The 19450-nt window shown below is 44.0% G+C and overlaps 1 protein-coding gene across 1 annotated transcript in view; it reads right to left on the reverse strand.

Annotated features, from left to right (window-relative positions):
- The window catches only part of MGAT5 (alpha-1,6-mannosylglycoprotein 6-beta-N-acetylglucosaminyltransferase), a 364482-nt gene that overhangs the window by 19268 nt on the left and 325764 nt on the right, over positions 1-19450 (reverse strand). Inside the window, exons 14-15 of the mRNA XM_060151522.1 lie at positions 16268-16414; positions 6941-7057 (exon numbers count right to left, since the gene is read on the reverse strand). Coding sequence (XP_060007505.1) covers positions 6941-7057; positions 16268-16414 — 264 coding nt within the window. The remainder of the gene's footprint in view (positions 1-6940; positions 7058-16267; positions 16415-19450) is intronic.

A 19450-nucleotide genomic window follows, 5' to 3' on the forward strand; every position in this document is an offset into this window, starting at 1 on the left:
AATATGGCCAGCAATCCAGTTTGTTACAGCTTCAGAAAGCCCAGTAGCACTTATCAGCACATTCACCACCTCCCTCTTAAGTCTACACTCGCCTATCTCAAATCTACAGGGTGGAGACCTGGACAAAACATCTGTGAGTTGAGGCCTGCTGAAAATGGGACAATTGACAGAGAAGACACCCTTCTGGGGGCAGCCAAGTAGCTGTCCTCAAGGCAGCTTCTCCCGTTTTCCGTGTATATTGATTCACACATTACATTTGAAATCTTCTTCAACCATGATTAGTAATTTCATAACATGTCTTTGAATGCACAATTAGATGACACGTCACACAGGCTGTAACTCAGCCATCCCTGCCCACATCCATCCAGAGAGAGCCGAAAGAGGCTGAGCCATAAGTACTGTAATATCAGGGTAGGACTATTCTGCATGAGCTGAGGTCCTTTTGTTCCTAGATCATTTATCTCAGAAGAGCTCCAAATGCTTTAACTGACTTACATCTTTCAAGCTTGCATCTTCTCATCTCAAGCTTTCGCACTTGCTGTGCCTTCTCTAACCCAACCACAGTCCTTTCCACCAAATGTAGACTTTTTCTTTTAAAGAATATTTATTTAATCACCTTGTGAGTGATTCCAGAAGCTTTCTCTAACTGTCTAGAGATATGCCTCTTCCCATGTTTGTGGGAAAAGATATTAACGAATAAGAACAACAACAAAAAATGTACAATAGACGACTTCCATATTGGGCTCATTTGGGGATAAGTAGGATTTCTAGAGTGAGGTAAATAAATAAACATCGGTGGGCCATCTGTCATGCGACCGACAGATCCAGTTATATGGTGGGAAGCATACTGAACACTCAAGGGTCATTCCTACAACATATTCTAAAGGGTATCCATTAGAAATGAAGGTGCATTCATTCAAAGGACTTATGCAATAAACACAGAAAACTGGCTCTTCCTGTGTCCTACCAACCAAACCCAGTTTAACCAAAGGGGATGTGACTCATTAACTGCTTTGTGGCCAGTTCACTGTTTTAAAAGATAAGAAGCTAATTTTCCTATAAAGGAAAAGCAAAAAAAAAAAGAAAGAAAGAAAGAACTTGTATTCTTAAGCCACCTCTGCCATGAGTTCCACTAGCCCTGCTGTGTACAGAAGCAGGGCCCTCTGTGTGGGAAAGCTCCCCAGAGCCCTGGCTTTAGGAATACTGAGCACTGGCTAGCCTCTGATGTCGGATCTGCTGCACAGATTGTGTGTGTGTGTGTGTGTGTGTGTGTGTGTGTGTGTGTGTGTGAGTGTGTGTGTGTGTGTGTGTGTGTGAGAGTGTGTGTGTGTGAGACAGTTTTCTGTAGAACTTCAGGAACAAGTCAAGGTCTTTTGGGGGATGAATGAAAGGGAATGTTGAAACCACCCCAGTCACTGAGAATCCCAAGTGGGGTCAGTTATGGAGAAGCAGGGGGGAATGTGCTTGGTCATCTTGCTGGTGGACAAAGGACTGTTACTCATATGGCCATAGGAAGGATGCCTGCAGGCTGCACCATGCAGTCCCTGCTGGCCTTGGAAACGTTCCCTACCCCCCATCTTTTCCTCCATTTTCTCCTCTTCACCTCCCTTCCAGTGGGATATCCTGTCTCTAGTATTACTCAGCGTTCTAAGTCAGAGCACGACTTCTACAGGGAACTGCTCTCTGATACCAGTTAACCTCTGCATGGTCCCACCTGACAGGTGGCTTGGCATCATTCAATGACAGATGGTCTTAGAAGGTACCAGAAGTTCAGGGGTTGAGTCTTATCTCCTCTATCTACTAAGCAGAGAATTTTAAGTCAGACATTTCCTGGAATTTCTCTTGATGATTTCAAATGTAAAATAGGTCATGTCATTCCCCTGCTCAAAACTACCCATCATACTCAGAATAAAATCCAGAATCCCTCTTGTGGTCTACTTAGAGGCCCTACACACTCTGGCTCCTGCAGACCCTTTTATGGTCTCCATTATTTCTGATGGGCAGTTGGTGGTCTTTCATACTGTTATTCCCCTGAATGTAATAAAATTTTCTCTGGCTGCTTTCAAGATTATTTTCCTCATCTTTCGTTTTTGGCAGTTCAGCTATGATGTATCTAAGTGTGTTTTTCTCCGTATTTATCCTGCTTGGCCTTCACTGAGCTCCCACAATCTGCAGGTTAATGTTATTCATTAATTTTAGAAAATTCTTAGCCATTATCTTTTCACAAATATTTCTTCCAGCCATTCTCTCCTCTGAGGTTCTAATTACACATAAATTAGGCTGCTTGAATATTGTTCCAGAGATCTCATATGCTCTTTTTTATCTTGTTCTTTTTCCTCTAATTTCAGTAATTTCTATTGATAAGTCTTTAAAGTTCACTGATTATTTTCGTCTGCTGTGTATAATCTGCTGATCAGCCCACTGAAAGAGTTAATTTCTGATACTGTACTTCTCAGTACTAGCATTTTTTCATTTGGCTTTTAAAAAAGTTCCCATCTCTCTGCTGAAATCCCCCATCTATTCACATATGTTGTCTACCTTTTTCATCAAAGCTTTTTTTAAAAATAATTAATTAATTAATTTGGCTGCATGGGGTCTTAGTTGTGGCAGACAGGTTCCTAAGTTGCAGCTCGTGGGCTCCTTAGTTGCAGCACATGGGCTCCTTAGTTGCGGCATGCACGTGGGATCTAGTTCCCTGACCAGGGATCGAACCCAGGTCCCCTGTATTGGGAGCACAGAGTCTTAGCCACTGGACCACCAGGGAAGTCCCCAACAAACCTTTTAATACATTTATCTCAGCATTTAAAATTTGCTGTATGGTAATCCCAACATCTGAGCCATCTCTGAGTCTGGTTTTATTGATGGAGTCCTCTCTTAATGATGGGTCATGTTTTCTTGCTTTTTTGAGTGTCATGTAATTTAAAATCTTGTAATTAAATATGAGAAAGCTTGGCACCAAATTTCTGACCCATTTATAACAAGCATAACGATTATAATGTTAATAGTCTTTGTATTAATCTCATTCCTTACTTTCTCTCTCACTCTCGTCTTCCCTTTACTTCATTTAATGATGTTTTTCTTTTTAAATTTTTTCTTAATAAACTAGTCAAAAATACTAGTTTCAATCCAGGTTCTACTACTTACTAGTTGTGCGATTTCATGTAAATTACTTAATTTTCTTTAAACCTTAATTTTCTTATCTGCAGAAGGATTAAATGAGACAAGGCTCATAAAGATGTACAGAGAGAGGGCTCCCCTGGTGGCGCAGTGGTTGAGAGTCCGCCTGCCGATGCAGCGGACACGCGTTCGTGCCCCAGTCCGGGAAGATCCCACATGCCGCAGAGCGGCTGGGCCCGTGAGCCATGGCCACTGAGCCTGCGCATCCGGAGCCTGTGCTCCGCAACGGGAGAGGCCACAACAGTGAGAGGCCCACGTACCGTCTGGAGGTATAAAAAGAGCTTCTCCCTACATATGACCTACTATTATAATTACTTTTTATGCCCCCTTAAGTGGCCTTAAATGGTTTTAGGGAAAGGGTTGGTCAGGGTTTTAAAAAGAGGAGCAGTAGATGTTCCATGAAGTGAACAGAGCCTCATGTAGAAGTGGATAGAACTCAGCACCCACTTAGCGCTTTACATGTCAGGCATTCCCACGAGATTTTTGTTTGACAAAAGGGGATCTATTATCTAAAAAGTTTTGGACTCTGTGATCCAAGATTTTCTGCCTCTACATTAGCTTTCAAATTACTCCTCTTCAAAAGAATGCACACTTAACTAAGTGTTGTGGGTTGAACTCTGTCCCCCACCCCCAAAAGATATGTTGAAGTCCTAACACCCAGTACCTGTGAATGGGATCCTATTTGGAAATAAGGTCTTTGCAGATGGACTCAAGATAAGAAGAGGTCATAGTGATTTAGGGTGGGCCCTAATGCAACATGACTGATGTCTCTATGAGAAGTGGAGAAAACAGATAGACACACACACACACGGAGAACACCATATGACAGCAGAGACAGAGATGAAAGTGCTGCAGCTGCAAACCAAGGAATACCTGGGGCCACCAGAAGGTGGAAGAGCCGAGGAAGGACCCTCCATGAGAGGCGTCAGAGGGAGCATGGCCCTGCCGACAGCTTAATTTCAGATGCTGACATCTGAATTTTAATTGCAGCCTCCAGAACTGTAAGAGAATAAATTTCTGTCGTTTCAACCACCACTTTGTGGTTCTCTGTTATGGCAGCTTTAGAAGCTAATACCCTAGAGGACTCTGAGACTGAAGAAAGAAGAGCGTTTGATCTCTGCAAGAAGGATCCTCTGGTGGGAAGCTGCAGACATGCAGCAGGTGCTTGAGGTGGCCAGCAGCACCACACCCACTCAGCACTTCATCTCTTGGCTTGGCCACCAGAGGTCTGGGGGACTTCTGCCCTAAACTTGAGACTGGGATGAGATCGTACACGTCGCTGATGGGAAGCTCTGAGCAGCTACCTCAAAGCTCAAGAACTAGACCTGCTCTAAAGGGACATGGGTGACACGCTGGAGTACTCCTGTTCCCCAGGAGATGTGGTCCGTAGCTGAAACTGGCAGTTGGGAGGGCCTCACTTTATTCCCCAAAGGGGAAAGGCGGCCCTTTACATGGGCCAACTGGCAACTCCTCCTCGGATACATGCCTTTCTAGCCTCTCCCCCTTGACTCTCACTGTTCCTCTAACTCATGTCTTTCTGGGCTCACCTCTCCGTTTAACTTTGCAGATTCCTACTCATGCTCTGAGACTTAACTCAATGCTGCATTCTCCAGATGTCCTTATAAGGAGCAGAGAAGACAGAAATAGAAGAGAAACTTAACAGTTACCAGGGGGGAAAGGAGCGGGGAGGGATAAATTAAGACTTTGGGATGAGCAGATACAAACTACCGTGTATAAAGCAGATAAACAACAAGGACCTACTGTACAGCACAGGGAACTATATTCAATATCCTGTAATTAAACCATAATGGAAAAGAATATGAAAAAGTATATATATATTCATATATATACACACATATATATACATATCGGAATCATTTTTGTTGTACACCAGAAACTAACACAACACTGTAAATCAACTATACTTCAATAAAAAAAAAAAAAAGAAGCAGAGAAGACAGACACTCCTCCATCTCTGGCATGTTGGTCTTGGCACTGAACATACTCTGCCTTAGTGTGCTGATCTGCATACATCTATTCCTCGCTCCCTCCATGCCTCCCACCATCTATTAGGTACATCGCTATGCTGGGTCCTGAGAACACAGCAGTGAGACAGGTATCGTTCCTGCCTATGCTGCTTACGGTCTAATGGAAATCCAGACTATCACTAACAAAAGTAAGAACGTTATAGTATTACATTAGCCAAGACATGGAAACAACAGTCCATCGACAGATGAATGGATAAAGAAAATGTGGTGTGTATGTGTACACACACACACACACACACACACACACACACACACACACACACACAATGGAATATTACTCAGCCATAAAAAATGAAATAATATCATTTGCAGCTACACGGATGGACCTAGAGATTATCATACTAAGTGAAGCAAGTCAAAGACACGTATGATATCACTTATTTGTGGAATCTAAAATACGACACAAATGAGCTTATCTACGAAACAGAAACAGACTCACAGATATAGAGGACAGATTTGTGGTTGCCAAGGGGGTGAGGGGGCAGGAGAGGGTTGGATTGGGAGTTTGGGATTAGCAGATGCAAGCTATTATCTATAGGATGGATAAACAATAAGGTCCTACTGTATAGTACAGGGAACTATATTCAATATCCTGTAATAAACCATAATAGAAAAAGAATATGTAAAAGAATGTATATACATGTATAACGGAATCACTTTGCTGTACACTGGAAACTAACTAACACAACACTGTAAATCAACTATACGTCAGTAAAAAAGAATGTTACATTATTATATATGCAATACTGACTTAACACTCCTGACTAGACATTTATTATGAGATCGACACTGCACTTAAGCACTTTATATTCATTATCTCATTGGATCCTCTCAAGTACCTGTAAAGTAGGTGAAATTAGCCTACATCAGGGATGAGGAAACTGAGCCTCAGAGGTTAAGTAACTGCCCGAGGGGACACTGCTGGACCCCAACCCAAGCTGTCTGATTCTAGCCTGTCCTTATAACCACACCTATACTGCTTCTCTTCAAAAATTATAACAGAGTAATCGCTGCTCTGATAGGAGGAGGACAGAGGGCAGAGTTTACTGGTAGAATCCAAGGCAGTCCCGGGGTTGGGAGAGAGGATAACTTGACCCATCCCCTACAGGGTGGTAAGTTTCCTACAGGCAGGGAGCCAGCCTCGTTTATGCTTATGGAAGTGAGCGTCCCTGACAGCGGTTCAGAGGGCGCTCTGCATACAGTAGGTACTTAATACATGTCTGCTGAATTGTTCTGGAGAGTCCAGAGATGTTAGTTACTTATACAAAATTTTATAAGATGTTTAGGTAGAAAAGCCAAATAAACAGATGCTATAAAAAACATTTTCCAGTATTTCCTTAATTAGTCCTTTTCCTTCTCACTTTTTTTTTTTTTTTTGCAGGGGAGCGGGTCTATCTTTTCTGATCTTTGGGAGAGCTACATAATGAGGTCACTGACACAAGTAGAATTCAAGTTTCTACTGCTGTGTCTGGGACCCAGGAGCCATGTCGAAAGGGTCTGTAGAATCCATGCACGCATCTGGACACCAGCTCTAATTCCATTTCACAGAACATCCACAAAAATCCCCAGGCCAGTCCTACAGCTGGGCCATTTTCTAAATTTCAGAGTCAAGCTGACATGGAACCATTCTAATTACTTGAACGAAGGGCCTGTGATGCTTTCCACAAGATCCCGTTCACATCACAAATGGGGGAAAATGGAATAAAAGAAATAACCTTCTGACTTAAAATTGCTTTCACGGCGTCCTCCACCCCCTCCTGATTATCGAGGTCAACAGTCCAGACGTGTGGCTGGCCGATGAAAACTTCGGCATAAGGATGCTGGGAGGTCAGCTGGAAAAGAGAAAACAGAACACCTCAGTCTCACGAACACTGGCTTTTTTCATTTCTCAACCTTCTGTGCTAGGTGAAGCGTTATGCTTTTTACGGTTCCGAGTTGTACTTGTGTAGGTAATGTCATTTTTTGTTTTGGACCCTTGACGATCGAAACCTCCTAAGCACCCCGTAAGCAGATAACAATAAAAGAGGGAGGATTCCACAGCTTGCTTGCTTTCTTTTTTGCTTTGACCAGCACGACATCTACTGTCAGGACCATCTGGAGAAGCAGGCACAGCCCTGACAGGTACAGGTAAGGACACCGAGGCTGTCAAGTGTGCCCGGCTGGCAACACTGGCAGTGCCCATGGGTGCCCATCAGGCTCATGTGGGATGTTTTAAAAGACACATGGCCAGGCTATGCTGTCTTAGACCCTTGGATCTGGGATCTTGGGCACTTTGGAGGGGTTCTTGGGAGTTTAGGGGTCCCAGGAGGGCATGGCCCTGTGTGAGACCACGGCATCCACAGGGCAGGTCCAGTGATGGCTCCTCACCTTGAGAACCGCTTTGAAAAAAGAGTTAGAATGTCATAACCAGGTGACATGGAGGCTGTTACAGATGGCTTCAACCCCCCAAATCACACCAAGAAATAATGAATATTTACCCTCAGTCATATCCCAGCCCTGAAAATCACCTAGATCAAACTAGCATCTGTTATAAAATACTGGTTAGGATAGACAGGTAAATATAAGGAAATTACAATAAAGTTCTCATAGGCTTTAAAGTCATAGAAGGACACGGAACGGCACATATGAAAGGTGACAGAAAGGGAAATAATGCTACCAGAAAAAGAGAGAATTTTGGAATAATAATTAGCATAACACTGGAGCCTTAAGAGTCGTAACGGCAACGTGTGATCAGAAAAGCAAGGAAAAGTAGCTTTTGTTTTAAAGGAGGTTTTATTTTAAAAACAAAGGGTGGCCAAAGAAACCCACAGGAATATTGGCAATTCTCAGTTCTTGAAGAATCCGTTTTTTAAAGACAGCTAAATTTACCCCTCAAACTTGTTCCCACCTTTATTCTTGTATCCTTTTAAGGCTGTGGTATAAAGAAAGCATTCTGGTGCACTTTCAGTTCTCAAAGTTGGTGGGTGCTGCCCCAACCCGTGGCTGAGGACCAGGGATGCCAGACGCCTTGAGATGTGTGTGACCGTCCTGCACAGGGCAGAAGTGTCCACTCCCCACAGGCCTTCACATGCCCCGCCAAGCTCTCAGGTGGGTTCACAGAATCTGCCTCTTTGGCACAGTCTGAATATACATTGAGTTTTCCAGGAACATAATTGCCATGTAAATCAAGGGGCATTGTATTGGGAATTTCACCAATAAGCTGTTATCATTTCAGAAAAATCATCGCAGCAAAGTCAATGCCACACAGAGGATCTGGGTCTCCAGTACAACATACCCAAACCAGGCTGTATTTGAAGCTGTCACAGTAATGCCAATGGAGTATATCTGTGTGTCTACACGTAGGCACCTTTTTATTTAGCTTCTCTTTCTTTAATGTCAATTATAAGTAAAAAGGGCTGACCAGATTCAGCTCAATGTTTTCTTCTTCTTCTTCTTTTTTTTTTTTGCTGTACGTGGGCCTCTCACTGTTGTGGCCTCTCCCATTGCGGAGCACAGGCTCCGGACGCGCAGGCTCAGCGGCCATGGCTCACGGGCCCAGCCGCTCCGCGGCATGTGGGATCTTCCCAGACCGGGGCACGAACCCGTGTCCCCTGCATCGGCAGGCGGACCCTCAACCACTGTGCCACCAGGGAAGCCCTATTCTTCTTAAATACAAACATATTCACTGTAAGGAGGAATGAGACACCATGATGCCTTCTAGGGTGGTTCATGGGTATGATACACTATTTCTGGACCACATATACACAAAATATCTATTACCTTATAGCAAAGTATTTTCCTTTTACTTCTGTTTCATATTAGAATTAGAGAATCATTCTTTGTGTGTGTGTGATAATCGCATTTCTCTTTGATTTTATTTCGATTAAACTTGCAATTGAATAGATTTTTTAAACATCTTTATTGGAGTATAATTGCTTTACAATGGTGTGTTAGTTTCTGCTGTATAACAGAGTGAATCAGTTATACATATACATATATCCCCATATCTCTTCCCTCTTGTGTCTCCCTCCCTCCCACCCTCCCTATCCCACCCCTCTAGGTGGTCACAGAGCACGGAGCTGACCTCCCTGTGCTATGCGGCTGCTTCCCACTAGCTATCTATTTTATATTTGGTAGTGTATATATGTCCATGCCACTCTCTCGCTTTGTCACAGCTTACCCTTTCCCCTCCCCAGGTCCTCAAGTCCGTTCTCTAGTAGGTCTGTGTCTTTATTCCCGTCTTACCCCTAGGTTCTTCATGACCTTTTTTTTTTTTTTCTTAGATTCCATATATATGTGTCAGCATACGGTATTTGTCTTTCTCTTTCTGACTTACTTCACTCTGTATGATGTTAGCAGGGTATATTTTTCATTTCAGGAGGGAAAAGAAGATGATATAATACACTTAGAATAAAAGAGGGTGTTGGGTGTGGAAGGGTTGAGGCCAAGCTGGTTCCCTTTTCTTCCTTCAGATCCCAATATACTCAGAGGACTGGGTGATTCAACTGGCACCTCTGCAGCTTGCTCTTGGCCACCGTTCTTCGTGTCTTACCACACCAATGGGGTGCATGCATTCCTCAGGGGGGAAACCCGGAAGATAAATGACTGGGCCTCCACTCTGAGCCTTCTCTGGCCCCCACTCGTGGAAATCAGGCGATTCTGAGGTGCAGGTATCCTAGACTTTGCTCCTGCCTCTTCTGCCAGAGTCACGCCCCTCGCTAGCCTGCAGCTCCCCATGCTTCTGACATATACCCTTTTTCTTTTGCTCAGCTGCGTGGTCAGGGATAGAAGAAGAGTGCCCGCAGGCTCCTGGAGCTGGGGGAGCACGCTTTTCTTTTTCCTCAGCACATATTTTAGATTGAGCACGCATCAGTGAGGCCCCTCAGTTGGGGCAGGCACGGGGCTAATCACCTGAGCAGACATTATTTATCAGGTTTCCTGTGCACTGATGAGGATTCTGAGGGTTAGAGGGGCTTACAACTCCCCAAGACCACATAGCTAGAAAGCAGCAGAGCAAATTCAAATCTAGATCCTTCAACAACTTTTTACCTTTTTGACAAAAACGGAAGATGACAATTTTAAAGGATGCTCTTGAGCTCTTAAGACAATGACCAAAAGGAGCTCAATGGAAACACCAGCCTTTTCATCAGTTGCTTAAAACCAGCTAACCTAAAACAAAATCCCAGGACTGAATGTATGTCTGCATTAGACCTTTCCTGAAGCTGAGTAAAGTGTCATACCATTTTCATTTTGTGGCCTGGAGAACAAACTAATTAATTCTTCCAACTGAATCAGGGTAAATGAAAGTTGCCATCAGTGTCACTATTTAGCAGTCTCTCTCCCCTCTGCCTTTTAAGGTCCCTGCTCATTTACAAGGTTGCTCTAAGCACTTGGAAAATACAAGATGCCGAGCCATTATCATTTTGTTCATTTACATTTATGGAGGGTTACTTAATTTTATGAGTAAGGCGTTTTGTGATTCATTATTCCCCCTCTGAATGTTCCATTCGTCCTTGTTAATTTCTTGAGAACCGTATGATCTGAGCTATCGTATATCAATCAGTATATTTACTGGAGTATAGTCTGTAAAAGTAATGAAAATCTTATTAAATATAAGACGTTGTTTCAGAGCGGCTGTTAAATCTCCAAGAAGAACACAAGTTCTCTTTATGGAAAAGGAAACCCTGGAGTCACAGAATTTCTAAAGGTTTACAAAATGTCAGAATAATGATTAAGAACCGGGCTTCCCTGGTGGCGCAGTGGTTGAGAGTCCGCCTGCCGATGCAGGGGACACGGGGACACGGGGACACGGGTTCGTGCCCCGGTCCAGGAAGATCCCACATGCCGCGGAGCGGCTGGGCCCGTGAGCCGTGGCCGCTGAGCCTGCGCGTCCGGAGCCTGTGCTCCGCAACGGGAGAGGCCACAGCAGTGAGAGGCCCGCGTACGGCAAAAAAAAAAAAAAAAAAAAAAAAAAAAAGAACCTACTAATATGTTTCCCAATATAAAGAGAGAAATCCAAATTATATTACATTTAAAGTGTAACTTGAACCAACCACATTATACTTAAGGCATACGGAACTTCTCTTGAGTGTGTACACTGTGGTTTTAAAAATGGGTCCAATGCAAAAATAAAAACAAAGCTTTTTGTTTTCTAAATACAAAGAAAAAATTAGACTTCTCTTCAAATGAAGGCAAAGAAGAGACATAGATGCAATTTACATGGACCCATTTACATGGATCTATTGCTGCTTAGCTCAAAAGATTAGCAAGGGCACAAGAAGATAGCTATGTAATTATATACGTTTTGGTTAAAATTCTTCTATTTGCTGAGGAAAAAAAGAAAAAGGATACTTCCTAGGGATTCTTGACCCTTAGAAATCTGTACAAGTGTTGATAGCTCTTTCCCAATTAAAAGCATCTTTGATCAGGGGGATTCTGTGAGCTGAAAGAGCAGAGTGGGGCGGCCCACCTGCCTGTGAGGTCAGGTTCACTGGCTCCCCTCAAAGCTGTGTCATGTCACTGGCTATCAGCCTGCTCTCTGCACCGTCTCCAGCGGAGAAGGAAATGGACATCAGATGGAACCTGCCCTCCTGCATAAAGTAAAGTGACCTGCTTGGGGTTTCCCTCCAACGCATCAACATTCATGCTTCTCCAACTCAAAACCCGACTCTTCTTTTCCTCTAAAGCACAGCTCCCCCACTATCCCCTTCTAGCTAACCCAGCACATCCTCCACCGGGCACCACTCCAAGTTAACTTCCCCTGCTTAATGTACTCAGCTCTTTCCTTATGCATGCCCGTTGATTAGACATCGCTCTTATCACACTTCCATATCAAAATCTGAGCTCCTGGGAAACAGGAAATGTGTCTTGATAAGTTCCCCCAAGGCAGTGACTTAGTACCACAGGCCCTGTGGGGATACAATGAACATCTGTCAGCTGACCTCTGCATCCCAGCCCTCCCACGGGAGCCCAGGACTGATGGAGTCACTTGTGGGAGGTCACTTGCTGAGCAGCTGTTGAAAGCCTCCCCCAGTGCCATTCTAACCGGAGTCTCATTCCAGCACTGGTGGGACCAGCTGAAAGGACAGGAGGAACCAAATGCCTGGGCGGCACCTCCAACACCTATTCCCTTTTGATGCCATGAAGAATGAAAACCCTCTATCACCTCAACAAAAAGCAAATCACTAAAGAATCACAACCGACAGCATGAACATACTTTTCTCAACAATTTCATACTGGCTGATCTGATCTATGTAACATTACATCATTCACTGGGAAAGGGTTAGATTGTGTTTAAGAGGGTCTTAAATTTTTTTCAGGAAAAAGTACTCAGTTGTAATACAGTGTTATCAAAATCTTCAGAACTATCAAAATTGAAATTATTATCTAATTCTAGTGATCAAGAAGGTACCAAGTCAGTCCAAAATACTTTTGATGAATCATTGACCAAAGTCTTGTATATAGAAACTGCAATAAGAAAACTGATGGGTTTCTTTGCTTTTCATGCATTAGTAAGTCAGAGAAAGGCAAATACCATGTGATATCACTTATATGTGGAATCTAAAAAAATGATACAAATGAACTTATTTACAAAACAGAAAAAGACTCATAGACATAGAAAACAAACTTATGGTTACCGAAGGGGAAAGGGTGGGGTAGGGGGAGGGATAAATTAGGAATTTGGGAATAATGTATACATACTACTATATATAAAATGGATAAAAAAACAAGGACCTACTGTATAGCACAGGGAACTATACTCAATATTTTGTAATAACCTATATGGGAAAAGAATCTGAAAAAGAAAAAATATATATATGAAACTGAATCACTTTGCTGTACACCTGAAAGTAATACAACATTGTAAATCAACTATACTTCAATAAAAAATCATTTTTAAAAAGCCCTTAGCACACAGTAAGTGCTCCAATAAATGTTAACTAAGATGGTTATTATCATGGGAAACCAGAAAAAAAAATCATGAGGGAAAAATCATCATTAGAATATCACTGTAACAATGGTTGCAAGAAAGATCCACTGATAGATACATGGTAAAAATAAATGGGCAAAAGTTGGAGGAGAACGAGGGTATTTGCATGGTCTCAAAGTACTTCCCCCAATATAGAGAAAAACAGTAACTTTATGGTGGAGAAACCTGGCAAACACGACCTTAACCAAGTGATCAAGGTTACATCACCAAGTAATAAGACATTGGTATCACGCATCCCCTGACACGATACACTGAGGCCACATGACTTCTGTGGGATTCTTGCCAAAAATGTGTAACCTCAAACTAATCAGGAGAAAACACCAGTCGAATCCAAATGGAGGGACAGTGTACAGAACAACTGACTGGTACCCTTTCAAAATGTCAAGGTCATGAATGACAGTGAAAGACTGAAGAATTGGCACAGATTGGAGGAGACTAAAGAGACATGACAGGTAAAGGCCATGTGGGAGGCTGGACCAGGAAAAGGATGTTAGTGGAAAAACTGGTGAAATCCAAATAGAGTCTGTAGTTTAGATAATATTACGGTACCAATGTTAACTTCTTGGTTTTGACAATTACACTGTGGTTTTATAATATGTTACCATTAGCGGAAGCTGCATGAAGCATATAACCAAACTTTGTAATCTTTCTGCAGCTTTTCTTTAAGACTAATATTATTTCAAAATAAAAAGCAAGTTCCAGCAATTCCACTCATAGGTATATATACCACAAAGAACTGAAAGCAAGGACTCAAACAGATACTTGTACACCCATGTTTGTAGCAGCACTTTTCGTAATAGACAAGAAATGGAAACAATCCAAGTGTCGATGAACAGAGGAATGGATAAACAAAATGTGGGCTATTCATACAATGAAATATTATTCAGCCTTAAAAAGGAAAGGTTCTGACACATGTAACACGAACGAACCTTGAAAACATGCTTAGTGAAATAAGCTGGTCACGAACACTGTACGATGACACTTACATTAGGCACCTAGAATAGGTAAATTTCTATAGACAGAAAGTAGAGTAGTGGTTACTCTTCTATTCAGGGCTGGAGCAGGGGAGAAGGGAGAGTTACTGTTAATGCACAGAGCTTCTGTTTGGAACAATAAATCTATGAGAGTGGACAGTGGTGATGATTGCACAACATCGCGAATGTACTGAATGCCAGTGAACTGTACACTCAAAAAAGGTTAAAATCATCGTTTCTCACTGTGTATAATTTATCACAAAAAAACATCGAAAATTACAAATAATTATCCAATTTAGGCAGATGTAGAACTTCAGAGATTTCCTACATTCAAACGTAACACAGGAATGATTGATTAGCCCACATTTCCTACCCAGAGCTCCGAAGTTTCAAAGTCAGTCGCACGCTAAAGCACAGATGCCTAAGTTGAGGCATTCTCACTGCTGGGGAGCATCCTTTCAAACCTTTGCAAAGAGTAAGTTCTTGGGTACCAGACTGAAGGTTCCTGATCTGTGTTCTGGTACCTGCCCCACAGCACGGGAAGTCCAAACACTGTGTGCATTAAGTGTTGCTGAGGAATGACCCCCCACCCCTCAAAATGAAGAACTCAAATTTACAATACTAGCAGAAGGAAAAAGCAAGCGTGCGCGCACACACACGCACACGCCTCGTTAACCTTTGTCAGAGGTTATCTGGGCCATAGGTTCATCTTTTTCAGGATAATCTGTGGGCTTGCTGATCTTCTTCCATCTCCTTTGGCCCTTTCACCAGTGATGGGGTGGGTCAACGAAAAGAACTCTCAGAATGATCAACTCTATTAACTGGTAAGTTCTCTGACTGAAAGGTAAAGAATAATCACGGAAAATGTGTTTTATATACTATTTGGGGAAGGGGGGAATGGGGTCAGGAGAACTGACCCAGAAAGGTTTAAAAGTAGCAGAGGTGGGCTTCCCTGGTGGCGCAGTGGTTGAGAGTCCGCCTGCCAATGCAGGGGACGCGGGTTCGTGCCCCGGTCCGGGAAGATCCCACATGCCGCGGAGCGGCTGGGCCCGTGAGCCATGGCCGCTGAGCCTGCGCGTCCGGAGCCTGTGCTCCGCAACGGGAGAGGCCACAACAGTGAGAGGCCCGTGTACGGCAAAAAAAAAAAAAAAAAAAAAAAAGTAGCAGAGGTGAAAAATGTATGCTTTAGAAACATGTCCCGGGAGGGCTGCCCAGCAGTGTCCTCCCCAGCAGACGGTCCCAAATGACAAGGGCACTGGGACAAATCGACACTTAGAGGCTTCCTCCTTGAAAGTAGCCTGGAGAGCCACTTACGAACTGTGCAGAAATAAATAAGAAATAATAAGAAATCAATCTTATGGGTTCTTGCACATACGTGTTTCTAACCAGATATAGAAACACCCAGCCTGGTCACTCACATGCTCTAAATGACTTTGGTTTATGGTCCCAAATAGAATCCAACTGCCTTCAATGGTGATTCATCACCCACTGTGGATTTTCGAGAGGACCTCCAAAGGCAATCCCAATAAGGCTTCTGCAAATGGTTCGAGCGACGGCAGGACTGCTTCCCAGGACGGCACCCTGCTGACAGTCGGCTAAAATACCAGGCATACTATTCAGTCACCCCGATACGTCTTTCTTCTCAAGGATGATGATTCTTCAAGGAAGGAGCCCACGGCCCACTTTGTATTCCCCAAAGCTCCTCACAGAGAGTAGGTTCTTTACAAATACCTGTTAACCCCTTGATTTTCTTTTTATTCCATAAACTCTAATCATCCAGGGAATCAGAGTTCAGCTAATTGGAAGACCGGCGATATCTGTTCAAATTAGGATGGAGATGGGGTAGGGCGAAAAGACCCCGTACTTTGTAGAACGGAAATAGATCGAAATCCTGGCTCTGCCACTCCTTAGTGAGGGGATGTAATCAAGTCATCCATCTCTCTGAGCCCCTGCACACCCTCCCCCTTCCACCCAACTAAGTGAAAGGAAGTTGACAATACCTACCGTCCAAGGCTCTGAGGTTCAAATGGGCTCCTAGCACTCAATAAATAGCTACCATTCCTATGAGTGAAAGTAGAATGAGTTTTACAGATGCTTACCTCTCTCAGAGTTGGCTTGCCAATGAAAAAGTCTGTGTTTTTGCTGCTTTTGGGTGGGTTGAACTTGGGATTCAGGAAAGCACATCCATTTGCGATGGCCTCCAAGGGAGCCGGGCCTTCATAAGGGAACCCAAGTCCAACAAACAGCTGTAAGACAGAGAAGCACACCACATGTAAACACATCAATCAGACTGGCGTCCCTGGCTCATGGGGGTCTCTTCTGGGCTCCATTCCTGTGCTGATGCCTCTGAGACTCTGGAAAGTTCCCAGGCCCTGGTTGGGGGTGGATAAATGAGAAGCCAGTTTACACTAGGACCTGAAAAACATGACCAGGGACCTTGAAGGGCCCAGGAAGCTGCTCAGGTCATTATGAATTTCCCTCCTTTGTAAAAAAGTAAAGCAGTAAGTGTCAGGGTGGGCAGCTGAAGGGGTAGGGGGGTGGAGGTACTCACAGAATAAAAACAACAACAAAACCCAAGACCCAACAATAATCTTTCTGTAACTTACCAGGAGACATGACTGCAAAAACACTTGCTTAACTAAACAGAAGGTTTCTTCATTGAACCAAAGGAACAACAGGCCCTTTCAGTGATGCTGGGCAGAGGGACAGAAAGGTCGCTCGGCGGTTTGATTACAGTTCACATGGAGCTGCATTAAAATGATGGTAGGTCAGCAAACATGGGTTTTCATAATGGGGTTTTCGCTGGGGGACACCAGCATCTTGGGTTTTATTTTCCCCTCAATGTGGGGAGAGGGTGTAGAGCTGTAACTGGGCAAGGCTTTCCCACCCCAGCAAGTAAACCATGAGTTGTCCCCACGGCAGACAAGAGATGGCAGCAAAAACACATCTCAGAGTCCTCACAGGGACCACGGCTGAGAGCCGCTGTGACAAAGGGGACTCCCTGCAGTCAGTGGCACTGACTCCTGGGTCCAGAAATGAAACATCATCTCATAGAAAGGCATCCTTGCGTACCCTCCCCTCGGGGTATTTCACGCCACTGGACGGCTGTGGGTCCTGATGGGCTTGGTCCAAGTCTAGGCTTGGTGACGTGTGAGATCTCCCTACCCACATGAAGGAGCAAATGTGAAATCTCTCCAGTCTCCCAGGCACATCAAGTGGCAAAGGATAACTGGGTCCCAGGGTGTCCTTTCCTTCTGCCATCATGTTGGGGAACATCCACACGGCCATGCCCCGAGAGTGAAGGACGCTGCTGAACTGGATACGGCTAGATGCTTGGGTCTCCTTTCCCGGGCCCTCTCCCCAGTAATCCTGTCTCTGCAGCTGCTTTAACTGAATGATGATCTGGAATACTTCTGCCTAGACAGCCCTGAGTCTAACCCCGGCAGCACTGGAAGATGCAACCCGTATGTGCTGGGCACTCAGTTCCAGGGCTGAACACGCAGCGTGGCCCATGTTAGGCATACTGAAGAGTCATGAAGCCCCCGCAGGGAATTTTCTGGGGCCAGAAACTAAAATCTCAGGTTTTCTGGAGAGATGCCCTCTCCTATAACTGTATGTTCTTCTGCACAGAACAGGGTACTTAACCTTTTTATTGTTTGGGAAGAATAACCTTTCATATCCTGTAAACCTTGAGATGACCCTCAGGGGCGTCCACAGAGGAGGGAACTGTGGAAGAAAAGCTTTGAGAAGCCAGCCGAGCGCTCACTGCTGGCTGGGTCATTGCTCCTGGAGCAGAAGAACCGGAGACACAGGGGTGAGGGAAAATGCGGTAGCAGAAGAGCTTGGAAGCCGTCTTCCATGAGGGCATGAAGAAATAGTCCCAAGACATCCCAGCTTTGTTAAATACGAAGAACCCAGGGTTACTATCCTTGAGGCTTTTGACCTCTGTGATCTGCCGCCCCCAGCAGATTTGGGGGAGGAGGTGTCGGCTCTCCAGGGAAAAGAGGACCTCTGTCAGGCCGTGGCTGGGCTCAGGAAAGCACAGGACTTCCAGATCCTGGAAGATGCAGACAGGGGACTCCGTGGGTTTAACCAGGGGCCCACGGTGTTTTCTGACCTCTGAAAACCAGGGCCTGCCATGAAGTGTTGATACCTTCATCAACACTAAATTACAAAGAATAACTTTGGAGGAAATGTAGGAAGCACAGTGGTCGTCTATTTAAATAGAAAATCCTGGGAAAAAAATTTAATTAGCTCCTTCAGTCCCACCAATCTGAACCCATTAATTAAAAGGATTTGAGGCTGTTGCTTAATGGACTTGAATGTGACCTAGGTTTCATTATATGTGAATAACGACTTGCACCCCCTCTTCTGCCCTGCTGGCATCCGAATATCTCAGTACACACAAGCACTTCAGGCTAACTCTCCGAAGCCGCACCATTTCAGAAAGAAGATAAAGCAAACATCACACAATTTCTTGGCAATGAGTCTTCTCGTCACACTCATTAGGATCGCAGGAAACGCATTCCTTGGAAACACCAGAATAACAGTTCTTTGTCACTTCTGTCAATAAGCAACCTTCCTTCTTGCTTCCTGTGTACTCACTACCTGTGACATTATAATGGAGCAGATGTATTAAGGTCAAATAGCACACTTGAGGTTTGAATGACAACAGGATAGGCAGAGAGTTCATCGCCACCAAAGGGCATTCCATGAACTTCTGAGTGCTTACGGCCTTGCCACACACTGGTACCTTAACCACACTAAATTGCTTTTCCCCTAATTCCCCACTCCCCCCATCATTCTGCTCACTTACAGATTTCCTTAGCATGGGGGCAAGAGAGACACTGCAAGAATTCATTCAAGTGCAGAGGCTTAACTCCTCAGGAGGACACAGCATATTTTATTGATACTTCATCTGGCTTTCAGAAGCCTAGAATGTAATGAGGATCTTCCAGACGACGGGACATCTCCATGGCTGCAGCTCTGACTCCATCAACGAGCATTTCTAAATAGAGCTTTAAATTACATGCTCTAAAATTTAACTTTTGAACTAACACTAAGGAAGAGAGAACAGATGAAGCTCCAGGATTGGGAAGTCCCTACATGTCGACAAAGAGTTTATTAGTTAAACCACTCAGATTTTCACTCTGGGTGAAAGGAGAAGCAAAATTGTTTTAAACCCCTAAGCGGAGTAGTTCACAAAGAATCCTTTAAAGGCGGATAAAGGTAGTTCTGAGATCAGGACAATGTGGTGATTAAGAGCACAAGCTCTGGAGTCA

This window comes from Lagenorhynchus albirostris, chromosome 6 (genome assembly GCF_949774975.1).
Source record: "Lagenorhynchus albirostris chromosome 6, mLagAlb1.1, whole genome shotgun sequence".
Classification (NCBI taxonomy): Eukaryota; Metazoa; Chordata; class Mammalia; order Artiodactyla; family Delphinidae; genus Lagenorhynchus; species Lagenorhynchus albirostris.